Here is a 13945-nt window from a genome sequence, read left to right on the forward strand (position 1 = left end):
TTGGACCACTCACTTTTTTGTGGATATATACAGGGCGTGAACCTCTCCATAGAATAAACATGTTCTCACCCTAGCCCAACGCTTTTTGAAGCAAACAAACTGGTGACAACCTTGTCACCTCATATATTTGACCTTTTTCTAAAAAGGAATCAGATATTTTAAAAGGGTTAAAATCCTTTGGGCCCTCATTACTGTGTGAATATATACAAGGAGTGAGCCCCTTCATATACAAGGAGTGAGCCCCTTCATAGAATAAACATGTTTTCAGCCTGCCCCAGGCTTTTTGTAGAAAACAAACTTGTGCCAATGTTGTCATCTTATACATTTACCTTTTCTGAATAAGTAACTGGTATTTTGAAAGGGTAAAATACTTTGGGCCACTCATTTCTGTGTGGATAAATATAGAATGTGAGCCCCATCATAGGAGAGACATGTTCTCAGCCTGGCCCAACGCTCTTTATGGCAAATAAACTGGTGCCAACCTTGCCACTTTATATATTTTACCTTTTCTAAGTAAGTAAATAGTATTTTAAAACGGTTAAAATCCTTTGGGCCACTGATTTCTGTGTGGTTATATAGGACGTGAGCCCCTTTGTACAATCCAAGTGTTTTCAGACTGTCCCAAAGATTTATATGGCAAAGAAACCCTTTAAATAGCAGTAACTTATTTAGAAAAGGTAAAATATGTGATTTGACAAGGTCGGCACCAGTTTGTATGTCATAAAAAGCGTTGGGCCAGGCTGAGAACATGTCTGTGCTATAAAGGGGCTCATGCCCTGTATATATCCACACATAAATGAGTGGCCCACCGAATTTTAACCCTTTTAAAATACCACTTATTCAGAAATGGTAACATATATAAAGTGGCAAGGTTGGCACCAATTTGTTTGCCATAAAGAGAGTTGGACAAGGCTGATAACATCTGTCCCATGAAGAGGCTCACGCATTGTATATTCCACACATAAATGAGTGACGCAAAGGATTTTAACCCTTTTATAATATCAGTTACTTATTAGAAACAACAAAATTATGCCATGTTTGCAATCTGATTATTGCAATATAAGTTTTTTTTTTATAAAATGTAAGTTTGTTTAGGTTTTTGGAAAGTGTATTATTTTATTTAAAATAAAAATAACTGTAGATATCTATTTTGCAAATTGTAATCAGTTGCAGAATAAGAGGCTGACTGAATAAGAATCCAACTTCAGATTTGTCACAGTGGTTACCTTATAAATATCAGTCACAGTGATTACCTTATAAATGACAGTCACAGTGGTTACTTTATATGACAATCAGCATAAACCACTGTGAATGAACATTAAGAACAAGAAAGCTGCAAAATCTTTCGTTTTCAGAATGATTGTCTATAGGTTGTTTGTTACATTAAAGTTGATAAAAAAAAGAAGAAGCTTTGAGTGGAGGTTACATGTTTCCTGTCTAGAGTGGAGCTCCAGTCTGCAGCTAGACTAGTTTGAACTGTGAGTGAGGGCATCAAGAAACAAAAAACAAACATAAAACGTGAAACAGTGAATTTTAACAGGAAACAAAAATGTCTAGGACGATCTAACTGTTTCTAGAGCTCAGGGCGCAGTGATTCACAGCTTCACGCATTTTTTTTCAATCTCGTCCCCAACAAAGTTGCTGTGATTTTTTTTCATCAGCATCAATACTGCCAGTGGTCAATGTTATGTTTAGCCCTAGTTTTAGGTTTCGCAATGATGTTGCAGCTTTTTCTGATATATAAAGAGTTAACACCAAGACATACCAACTTGTTTGCACGGTTGCTTCTACTACATAGGCTGAATATTGGTGTAATGTTGCAGTAAAGCTAGTGCGGATGCAACAAAGATGCCAGTGTGACGTAGCTTGAGAACCAGTTCAAACAATAAATGGGAATCACAGGGACTCAATACACATAATCGATATAATCTTTCGGTTTTCGGTAAAAGATGGATATTGCCATTTATTTAGTTTGCATGTACCAATTTAGTGTCTAAGACATATTTGCCAACCAAAACAGGACCATCCGGAAAAGTATACAAACGTTTCCAACAACCAGTTGCTGTGCATCACATGATACAGATATTAGCATAAAATACACTTTCATTATTCAGATAAAGAGTAACATTTTACAAAAAATAAAAAAATTAAATAGTTCTTTATTATCTTTTTTTTGAAGGGCATGGCTACGGCTCAGGAATAAGCTTGAGCTTGGACCACTAGGCATTATACAATGTGCAAGGATTGATGACATCACGGGGCCAATTTAAAGGGACAGTAAACATTCAGAATTATGTTATATAATTCTGCACACAGTATTTCTTGATTTCGAAGGGTCTTGGATATCCAAAGCGCTTTGCGGGCTTGCTGGCTAGTCACAGCACACCCGGTCATGCTATTAGACTAAATGTAGCTCACTCCTACTCCGGTCTAGTAGCGGGAGCGAGCTACATTTAGTCCAATAGCGCGACAGGCTGTGCTGTGACTAGCAAATACTTTTAATTTTTTGAAGTTACCGCTAAAATAATGTTATATAATTCTGCACTGTGTGCAGAATTATATAACATTATTCTGAATGTTTACTGTCTCTTTAACCCTTTGAGTGCTAAGCTGAATTTAATATTCTGTTTTTTACGATTTTCAAAAAACATTTTTTTTGGGTAGGAGCAGATGGGGGCCCCCAGATTGCAAAAAAGGTAGAGTGCTAATGACAGCTCTGAGCCGTCATTAGCACTCATGGGGTTAAGAAGCTGCGGCTCATGCACAAACAAAAGTTTAAGAAGCATCCATCATAAAACCACTGCTCCTTAACTCATTGTGACGGACTGCAATCATCCCAATCAGATACGATCGGGATGATTGACACACCCTGCTAGCGGCCCATTGCCCGCAAATGTGTAGGGGGCGGCATTGCACAAGCATTCCACCAGAAAACAAGTTGTTAATCTATTCTAACAACAGTATTCACACTCTGCTATGTTAATCTGTTGCAAGGCAAATGGAAAATCTTGTAATTACAGGATCCTTTTGGGATATATAAGACAGTAGCAAAGTTCCCAGTAATGCTAAAAAAACAAAAACTATGTGTATTCAAAATCTAATTGAAAACAATAGGTTTGCAAATATCAACGAACACTGACTGTAGTAACACTGTGCCAAGATATATTTTTTAAAATATTTATTTATTTAAAGGGACAGTCTAGTCAAAATTAAACTTTCACGGTTCAGATAGGGCATGCAATTTAAAACAACTTTCCAATTTACTTTTATCAACAAATTTGTTTTATCTTGGTATTCTTTTTTGAAAGCTAAACCTAGGTAAACTCAAACTGATTTCTAAACCATTGAAAACAGCCTCTTATCTCAGTGGATTTTGATAGTTTTTCACAGTTAGAAAGTGCTAGTTCATGAGTGTCATATAGATAACATTATGCTCACTCCCGTAGAGTTATTTAGGAGTCAGCACTGATTGGCTAAAATTCATGTCTGTCAAAAGCACTGAGATAAGGAGGCAGTCTGCAGAGGCATAGATACAAGGTAATCACAAAAGTAATACATGTAATAATATCACAGTGTTGGTTATGGAAAACTGGGTAATGGGTAATAAAGGGATTATCTATCTTTTGAAACAATACACATTTTCAAGTGGACTGTCCCTTTAAGAGAGTGCAGTCAATTTCTGTGCGTGATTATATATATATATATATATATATATATATACACACACACACATATGGGTGTGTGTGTGTTCTCCACTGAATATTTTGCCAGCCGGGTGGTATTATGAAGTAGCTGGGTGGGGGCAGTTTAATATTTTCTTATATTATATCATTTTCTGCTATGCAAAGCACAAATTAATTGCATAATTTAAAGAGACAGTCTAGGCAAAATTAAACTTTCATGATTCAAATAGGGCATGCAATTCAAAACAACTTTTCCAATTTATTTTAATCATCAAATTTGCTTTGTCCTCTTGGTATTCTTAGTTGAAAGCTAAACCTAGGTAGGCTCATGCTAATGTCTAATTTCACAGTTTTTAACAGCTAGAGGGCGTTAGTTCATGTGTGCCTTATAGATAACATTGTGTTCACGCCCCTGTCAAAAGAACTGAAAAATGGGGGCAATCTGCAGAGGTTCAGATACAAGGTTATCACAGGGGTATAAAAAGTATATTAATATCACTGAGTTGGTTATGCAAAACTGGGGAATGGGTAATAAAGTGATCATCTTTTTAAACTAAAAATTCTGGAGTAGACTGTCCCTTTAACATAAATGTATTTAATAATAATTTGCCGGGTTTCTTGTTGTGAAAGTACAGCTCACTAAGATCTGGATTTGCCCAGATTTTAGTGTGTTGAGCTCTCAGTAGAAGAATACCATCTCCCTCAACTTATAGGACTCGATTTATCAAGCTACGGAGGACAGGGGCATACATATGCGCCCCTGTCTGCTGCAGCTCGCCTCTGGCGGACAGAATTCTCCTGGCGGAATTTATCATTGCGCACAAGCGCTATTTTGCACTTGTGTGCAGTGCCGTCCCCTGCCCGCGCACAGCCACGGGCGGACAGGAGCTGTCAATCTCCCCAGTCGGACGAGACTGGGAAGATTGAAATTCCCCACCTTAGAGATGGCGAAAGGTTTGCAAAGCAGTGGTCTCATGACCGCTGCTTGTTAAATACAGACTGCAGGTTCTCTTGTGAGAACCTGCAGTTGTAGGGGGTCGAAAAGGTTTGCAAAGCCTTTGATAAATCGACCCCATAGTGCTCCAAACACTTGCATGCTCATGAACCTACCTATCTATGCTCTTCAATAAAGGATACAAAGAGAACAAATTAAATTAGATAAATTGTAACGTTTTTATTCCAATTTCTTGTGAGAACAGCTGGCAACCCTAGTAGGGAGTCCTTTGAGCTGGAGAAGCTGGTCCCTGCCAGGGTGGCTAGGTATGCAGGGCATTTATAAAGGCAGAGAGAGTTGAAGCTAACACAGCAAAATCCAGGACAGTTTAAAGCTCTGGTAGCCAGCATTATAGATACAAATACAAAACATTATTGCAGTAGGTACTAGTGATACCTATTTATTATAGCCTAACATTTATTTATTTTTTTGGTTCTTCATCCATCTTCAGATGCAAGGGAATACTGTAGTTTTTGAAATGGAAAGAAAGAGAAAAGAAAAATCAAAGAGATTGGCTGGTTTGGAGGCTTCAGATAAACTATATACGGCATTACATATTTTTTTTGCAAATAAATACAAATAAATTACCACAACTACTATTTCACTGCTACATTGAAATGATGACCAGCAATCCATGTTATGCCTTGATATTCTGGAGAATATTTAATAATACTGTTATTTTATTCTTCTAATAATATCCGTAATAAGTACATTGTATTAAGGAAAAGAGCAGAAGGTGTGGAAAATCATCTAAAATCAAAGGAGAGATTCCAGTTGAGCTATATGTTAGTACTGATTAAATATCGTAGAGAGCAGTGAAAGTTCTATCTATACCACCTTAAACGACCACAGCAAGCATAGTGAGTCAGGGAGGGGTTTGCAAGTGAATAGTGCACGATGCAGGAACTACTGGGGAAACTGCAAGTCACATGATCTGATTGCTGTCATGGCTGTGGTTGAGAGCTCCAGAGCACTTAGTGGTTTGCTGAATGGCATTGCTCAGAGCAAATATTATGGAAATGCAGATATAACCGAGGAGCTGTTGAAGAGAGAGCTGTATCCAGAGCTACCACATGATGAATTCAGAGCACTGCTAGAGAAGATGACGGGAATAATTAAGGTATAGCTGTGTAAAAAGCATCTGCCAGTGGGGGTTACTTAGGGTATTGGTGTGTGTGCCACATGTGGTAATAGTGCAGTTTATGTTTAGTTCCATCTACTATGTTCATTGAATATGATGTGTGCACCCACCCTCAGGAAGATACCAGGGGCTCCATGGCATAAAGGAATGTAAAACGCTCTGTAACTACTATAATTTTCTATAATCTTGTTCATTGTTGCAATAACATTTGAATGTCCCTCCACACACTTGCTTTATTGGGTCACTGTCATTTTGTTGGTAAAACTTTGTATTTTATTTTTCAATATCTTCTCTTCTGAAGCCAATTGGGGAGATATATGAAGCAGGGATAGGCATGTGAAGTATGCACTGTGCACTTCTTACAATCAAGTCCAATTTTCAGAGTAAAATTATAGAAAAAGTGAGCAAAATAAATAATGATATTTCAAAAGTTTTTTTTTTTTTACTACTCACAATTTCTAATGCTGTATTATTATTATATGCTAGTCATGTCCCATGTGTATCTGGTACCAGCCATAATCAATGTACAGTATTTGACTAGCTAAATATTTATAAACTCAAGCAGTAATACACAGCCTCTATTTACTACTGTCTCTATTTGTTTTATTCACATATATCTATATACAAATTTACATTTATCTGGTATCTAAAAGTATTATTTGCTCCTGAATAGTATTGCTAGTTTTTGAGTGAAATCAATTTGTCAAGCCCTGATTTAGATATTAGGAGTCTTTGTGATGTTAGGCCATTAGTGAATAAATAGTTTTGAAGTAAACTATGTGCTTTAGCTGTAATATTTGTAAAGGGACATTAAAATATTGCGTATGCAATTTTAAAAGACCTTTCAGTTTACTTCTGTTATCAAATTTACTTCATTACCATGGTATCGTTTGTTGAAAACCATACATAGGTAGTCTCAGGAGCGGTAATGCACCACTGGGAGCTGGCTGGTGATTGGTGGCTGCACACATGCCTCTTGTCATTGGCTCACCATGTTTTCAGCTAACTCCTTGTTAAGAGACTGTAGTTAAACTTTCACAAATTAGATAGAGCATGCAATTTTAAGCAACTTTTCAAATGACTTCTATTATCAAAATTTGTCTTGTTCTCCACTCCTGGTATCCTTTGTTGAAGAGCAGACTCAGGAGAAGAAATGTATTACTGAGAACTAGCACAACTCATCTGATAAGCCAATGACAAGGGGCTTCTCTCTCTCTCTCTCTCTCTCTGTCTCTGTCTCTGTCTCTATCTCTATCTCTATCTCTCTCTCATGATTGATTGTTTGGGGGCATTACAAAAACAGCATTTATCTTTTCTTTTGCAAGATGTACTGAGTCCACGGTTTCATCCTTACTTGTGGGATATTATCTTTCCTAACAGGAAGTGGCAAAGAGAGCACCACAGCAGAGCTGTCTATATAGCTCCCCCCTTAACTCCACCACCCAGTCATTCTCTTTGCCGGCTCTAAGCAGGAAGGGTAAAGTAAAAGAGGTGTTAAACTGTTAGTTTTATTTTATCTTCAATCAAGAGTTTGTTATTTTTAAATGGTACCGGTGTTGTACTATTTACTCTCAGGCAGAACATAGATGAAGATTTCTCCCTGGAGGATGATGATCTTAGCATTTGTAACTAAGGTCCACTGCTGTTCCCACAGAAGCTGAGGAGTACAGGAAAACTTCAGTGTGAGGAACGGTTTCTTGCTATACAGCAATGAGGTATGTTCAGTCATTTTTTCTGCAGAGACTTGTTAACTACAGAAAGGCTGACAGTATCCCCATTAGGGGAAGGGGAAGCAGTAATCATAGTCTTAGAGGGGATGTTACTAGCTTGCATATAGGGCTAATCTTATGGGCACTCAGTTTGTATGTTTTTATTGGAAAAGACAAACGTTTGTGTGTCTGGGAGTACTGTGTTTATTTCATTTGGGACTTCTGTTTGTGAGGGTTCACTTGGCTTATTTGGGGTTTTTATAACCCACATGGCTCAAAGATCTTTTTGTAGATTTATGTGTAGGCCCCAGCAACATCGAGTAAGTGAGGGGCGGGGCCTATTTTCGCGCCTCAGTTGCGCATTTGTTTTACATAGGCAAGCAGCAAGCTACAACAGAGGGGTCCTGGTGCACTTCCAAGGGCCTAATCGAAGCTTTATTTCCACAATCTTGATCCTTGAGGGCAGGTAGGAGCCACAGCAGAGCTGTGGCTGGGTGCTGACAAGGGTTTTACTGGGTTTTAAACACTTTTCAATCCGGTTTTCTCATTTGAGGGTTAATTACCTTGATACTTGTGGTGCAATCTTACTAAAGCTTGATGGGTGTACTGTAAAAATTTCAGGAAGTTTGGAGTAATTTTAAGCAGTTTTGCAGTTTGTGTATGACTTTTTTTCTCTTAAAGGCACAGTACCGTTTTTGAAAATTGTGTTTTTTTCATTGAATAAAGTGTTTTCCAAGCTTGCTTGTCTCATTACTAGCCTGTTCAACATGTCTGACATTGAGGAAACTCATTGCTCAATTTGTTTAGAAGCCATTGTCGAACCCCCTCTTAGAATGTGTCCCACTTGTACTGATATCTTTAAATTGCAAACGGCATATTTTGACTTATAAGAGTTTGGCACTGGATTATTCTCAGACAGAAGGAAATCCGGTTTTGCCATCTAGTTCTCCCCAAGTGTCACAACCAGTAACGCCCGCACAAGCGACGCCAAGTACTTCTAGTGTGTCTAATTCTTTCACCTTGCAAGATATGGCCTCAGTTATGAATACTACCCTCACAGAAGTTTTATCTAAACTGCCAGGGTTGCAAGGGAAGCGCAGTAGCTCTGGGTTAAGAACAAATGCTGAGCCTTCTGACGCTTTAGTAGCCGTATCCGATATTCCCTCACAATGTTCTGAGGTAGGGATGAGGGATTTGCTATCTGAGGGAGAGATTTCTGATTCAGGAAAGATGTTCCCTCAGACAGATTCAGATATGACGGCATTTAAATTTAAGCTAGAACACCTCCGTTTATTGCTCATGGAGGTTTTAGCGACTCTGGATGATTGTGACCCTATTGTAGTTCCAGAGAAATTGTGTAAAATGGACAAATATTTGGAGGTTCCTGTTTACACTGAGTTTTTTCCGGTCCCTAAGAGGATTTCGGACATTGTTACTAAGGAGTGGGATAGACCAGGTATTCCGTTCGCTCCCCCTCCTGTTTTTAAGAAAATGTTTCCCATATCTGACACCATGCGGGACTCATGGCAGACGGTCCATAAGGTGGAGGGAGCTATTTCTACTCTGGCTAAGCGTACAACTATACCTATTGAAGACAGTTGTGCTTTCATAGATCCTATGGCTTTTAGAGGGTCTCCTAAAGAAAATTTTTGTTCATCAAGGTTTTCTTCTCCAACCTATAGCGTGCATTGTTCCTGTAACCACTGCAGCTGCCTTTTGGTTTGAGGCTCTAGAAGAGGCTCTTCAGGTGGAGACCCCACTAGATGATATTCTGGACAGAATTAAGGCTCTTAAGCTAGCTAACTCTTTTATTACAGACGCCGCTTTTCATCTCGCTAAGTTAGCGGCAAAGAATTCAGGTTTTGCCATTTTAGCGCGTAGAGCATTATGGCTTATGTGTCATCAAAATCTAAGCTTTTGACCATCCCTTTCAAAGGTAAGACCCTATTCGGGCCTGCACTGAAAGAGGTCATTTCAGACATCACTGGGGGGAAGGGTCATGCCCTCCCTCAAGATAAGTCAAATAAGACAAGGACCAAACAAAATAATTTTCGTTCCTTTCGAAACTTCAAGGGTGGTCCTGCTTCCTCTTCCCCTGCTGCCAAGCATGAGGGGAACTTTACTCAATCCAAGCCAACCTGGAGACCTAACCAGGCTTGGAACAAGGGTAAACAGGCCAAAAAGCCTGCTGCTGCCTCTAAGACAGCATGAAGGGGTAGCCCCCGATCTGGGACCGGATCTAGTAGGGGGCAGACTCTCTCTCTTTGCTCAGGCCTGGGCAAGAGACGTTCAGGACTCCTGGGCCGTAGAAATCGTAACCCAGGGATATCTTTTAGATTTCAAAGATTCTCCTCCAAGGGGGAGATTCCATCTTTCTAACCTGTCTGTAAACCAGACAAAAAGAGAGGTGTTCTTACGCTGTGTAGAAGACCTTTTTACCATGGGAGTGATCTGCCCAGTTCTGAAAGCAGAACAGGGACAAGGTTTCTACTCCAATCTGTTTGTGGTTCCCAAAAAAGAGGGAACCTTCAGACCAATTCTAGATCTCAAGATCTTAAACCAATTTCTAAGAGTTCCATTCTTCAAGATGGAGACCATTCAGACTATTTTACCAATGATCCAGGAGGGTCAATATATGACCACCGTGGATTTAAAGGATGCGTATCTACACATAACTATCCACAAAGATCATCACCAGTTCCTCAGGTTTGCCTTTCTGGACAGGCATTACCAGTTTGTGGCTCTTCCCTTCGGGTTGGCCACGGCGCCAAGAATCTTCACAAAGGTGCTAGGGTCCCTTCTGGCGGTCCTAAGGCCGCGGGGCATAGCAGTGGCGCCTTATCTAGATGACATCCTAATTCAAGCGTTGACTTTCCAACTAGCCAAGTCTCACACGGACTTAGTGTTGGCCTTTTTTAAGATATCATAGGTGGAAGGTGAACGTGAAAAAGAGTTCTCTTATTCCTCTCACAAGAGTTCCATTCCTGGGAACTCTGATAGATTCGGTGGACATGAAAATTTTTCTGACGGAGGTCAGGAAATCAAAGATTTTAACCACCTGCTGAGCTCTTCATTCCATTCCTCGGCCGTCAGTGGCTCAGTGTATGGAGGTAATCGGATTTATGGTAGCGGCAATGGACATAGTTCCGTTTGCTCGCTTGCATCTCAGACCACTGCAACTATGCATGCTCAAACAGTGGAATGGGGATTATGCAGATTTATCTCCTCAGATCAATCTGGATCAAGAGACCAGAGACTCTCTTCTTTGGTGGCTGTCACAAGATCACCTGTCCCGGGGAATGTGTTTCCGCAGGCCAGCGTGGGTTATAGGGACGACGGACGCCAGCCTACTGGGCTGTGGTGCAGTCTGGAATTCCCTGAAAGCACAGGGTTTGTGGACTCAGGAGGAGGCCCTCCTACCGATAAATATTTTGGAATTATGAGCGATATTCAATGCTCTTCAGGCGTGGCCTCAGCTGGCTTCGGCCGGATTAATCAGATTTCAGTCGGACAACATCACGACTGTAGCTTATCTCAATCATCAGGGGGGGGGAACAAGGAGTTCCTTGGCGATGATAGAAGTTTCCAGAATAATCCGATGAGCAGAGACTCACTCTTGCCATCTTTCAGCGATCTATATCCCAGGGGTAGAGAACTGGGAGGCAGATTTTATAAGTCGTCAGACTTTTCATCCGGGGGAGTGGGAGCTCCATCCGGAGGTGTTTGCTCAACTGGTTCAGCTATGGGGCACACCAGAATTGGATCTGATGGCGTCTCATCATAACGCCAAACTTCCTTGTTACGGATCCAGGTCCAGGGATCCTCAGGCAGTACTGATAGATGCTCTAGCAGTAACCTGGTCGTTCAACCTGGCTTATATGTTTCCACCTTTCCCTCTCCTTCCGCGTCTGATTGCCAGAATCAAACAGGAGAGAGCTTTGGGGATTTTGATAGCACCTGCGTGGCCACGCAGGACTTGGTATGCAGACCTGGTGGACATGTCATCTCTGCCACCATGGACTCTGCCACTAAGACAGGACCTTCTGATTCAAGGTCCGTTCAAGCATCCAAATCTATCATAAGATATGGCGTAAATATCTTTTTTGGTGCAAATCCAAAGGCTACTCATGGAGTAGGATCAGGATTCCTAGGATTTTGTCCTTTCTTCAAGAGGGATTGGAGAAAGGATTGTCAGCTAGTTCCTTAAAAGGACAGATATCCGCTTTGTCTATTCTATAGCACAAGCGTCTGGCAGATGTCCCTGACGTTCGGGCTTTTGGTCAGGCTTTAGTTAGAATCAAGCCTGTGTTTAAACCTGTTGCTCCGCCATTGAGTCTAAATTTAGTTCTTAATGTTCTTCAGGGGGTTCTGTTTGAACCTATGCATTCCATAGATATTAAGCTTCTATCTTGGAAAGTTCTGTTTCTAGTTGCTATCTCTTCAGCTCGAAGGGTTTCTGAATTATCTGCATTACAACGTGACTCGCCTTATCTTGTTTTCCATGTTGATAAGGTGGTTTTGCGTACCAAACCTGGGTTCCTCCATAAGGTTGTTACTAACAGGAATATCAATCAGGAAATTGTTGTTCCTTCTCTGTGTCCTAATCCTTCTTCTAAGAAGGAACGTCTGTTGCACAACTTGGACGTGGTTCGTGCTTTGAAGTTTATTTGCAGGCAACCAAAGATTTTCGTCAAACATCTTCTTTGTTGTCTATGCTGGAAAGCGTAGAGGTCAAAAGGCTACGGCTACCTCGCTTTCCTTTTGGCTGAAAAGCATCATCCGTTTGGCTTATGAGACTGCTGGACAGCAGCCTCCTGAAAGAATTACAGCTCACTCCACTAGAGCGGTGGCTTCCACATGGGCTTTTAAAAATGATGCTTCTGTTGAACAGATTAGTAAGGTTGCGACTTGGTCTTCGCTTCATACCTTTTCCAAATTTTACAAATTTGATACTTTTGCTTCTTCACAGGCTATTTTTGGGAGAAATGTTTTGCAAGCAGTGGTGCCTTCCGTTTAGGTTCCTGTTTTGTCCCTCACTTCATCCGTGTCCTAAAGCTTTGGTATTGGTATCCCACAAGTAAGGATGAAACCGTGGACTCGGTACATCTTGCAAAAGAAAACAAAATTTATGCTTACCTGATAAATTTCTTTCTTTTGCGATGTACCGAGTCCACGGCCCGTCCTGTCTATTCAAGACAGATAGTATTTTTATTGAAAACTTTAGTCACCTCTGCACCTTATAGTCTCTCCTTTTTCTTCCTTGTCTTTCGGTCGAATGACTGGGGGGTGGAGTTAAGGGGGGAGCTATATAGACAGCTCTGCTGTGGTGCTCTCTTTGCCACTTCCTGTTAGGATCCACAAGTAAGGATGAAACCGTGGACTCGGTACATCGCAAAAGAAAGAAATTTATCAGGTAAGCATAAATTTTGTTTTTATATATGTCATTGGGGGAATATGTATCATCAGAGGTATACCTTGTAGTCATAGTGATTTAACAATCATATATAATCGCCTGCACATGGTGGGGGAGGGGTTATGAGGGCAAGGTTTGGTTCAAATAGGCCATAGCTTCCATTAGTTAAACAGATGCCTGAGGAAACAGCCAGTCAGGCTGAGAAACGCGTTGCAACTGTTTTTAACATTTGTTTTTACCTATTGGGGTGTAAATGTTTACATCCCATGTACTTTTAACAATTGTATCAATAAATTGCCACTTTTTATGGAAGCCTGCGCCTGTTTGCTTGCTTGCTTGCTTGGACACATTGGAGCCTATTATCCTGCTGTAGGATCAGTGTAGCTGGGTCACTGTGATTCCCCAGCCTGCCTCACTCAGCACATGGGTTCTGCTTCCTTTATGAGTATTACATCACCACACTTGTATATCTGTAATTTTAGCTTAAGTGTAGAGATCAGCCTCCCACCTGACGCATTCCACCCCCTGACACATTCCTGACCCCTCTCAAACAGCTCTCTTCCCTCCCCCACCCCACAATTGTCACCACCATCTTAAGTACTGGCAGGAAGTCTGCCAGTACTAAAATTAAAGGCTTTTTTTTTTTTTTTTTTAATATACAGTATATATTCTAGAGTGTAGAATCCCCCCTTAACCCCCAACCTCTCTTATCCCCCTCTACCTTTGCCGCCATCTTGGGTACTGGCAGCTATCTGCCAGTACCCAGTTTGTTAAATTTTTAGCCTTTTTTTAGTTTTTATTTAATACCCATTTTTTTTTCTGTAGTGTAGCTGCCCCCCTCAATACCCTACCCCCCTCCAAGATCACTTTCCCAACATGTATCTCTCCCTCCTTCCCTTTCGCAATGTTGTTCTATAGTGAAGCGGATCCCCCCTGCTCGTGCTCTCTCCCGTGCACGCTCCTGTCTCTCCCATCCGCCCGGCACTTATCACCAGATATCCTCCA

General features: G+C 40.7%; 1 protein-coding gene across 1 annotated transcript in view; it reads left to right on the forward strand.

Moving 5' to 3' along the window:
• The first annotated feature begins 5596 nt into the window (after positions 1-5596).
• The window catches only part of COMMD1 (copper metabolism domain containing 1), a 602893-nt gene continuing 594544 nt past the window's right edge, over positions 5597-13945 (forward strand). Inside the window, exon 1 of the mRNA XM_053712054.1 lies at positions 5597-5797. Within this exon, the coding sequence (XP_053568029.1) occupies positions 5624-5797 (174 nt within the window). The 5' untranslated portion in view covers positions 5597-5623. The remainder of the gene's footprint in view (positions 5798-13945) is intronic.

This window comes from Bombina bombina, chromosome 4, assembly GCF_027579735.1.
Source record: "Bombina bombina isolate aBomBom1 chromosome 4, aBomBom1.pri, whole genome shotgun sequence".
NCBI lineage: Eukaryota > Metazoa > Chordata > Amphibia > Anura > Bombinatoridae > Bombina > Bombina bombina.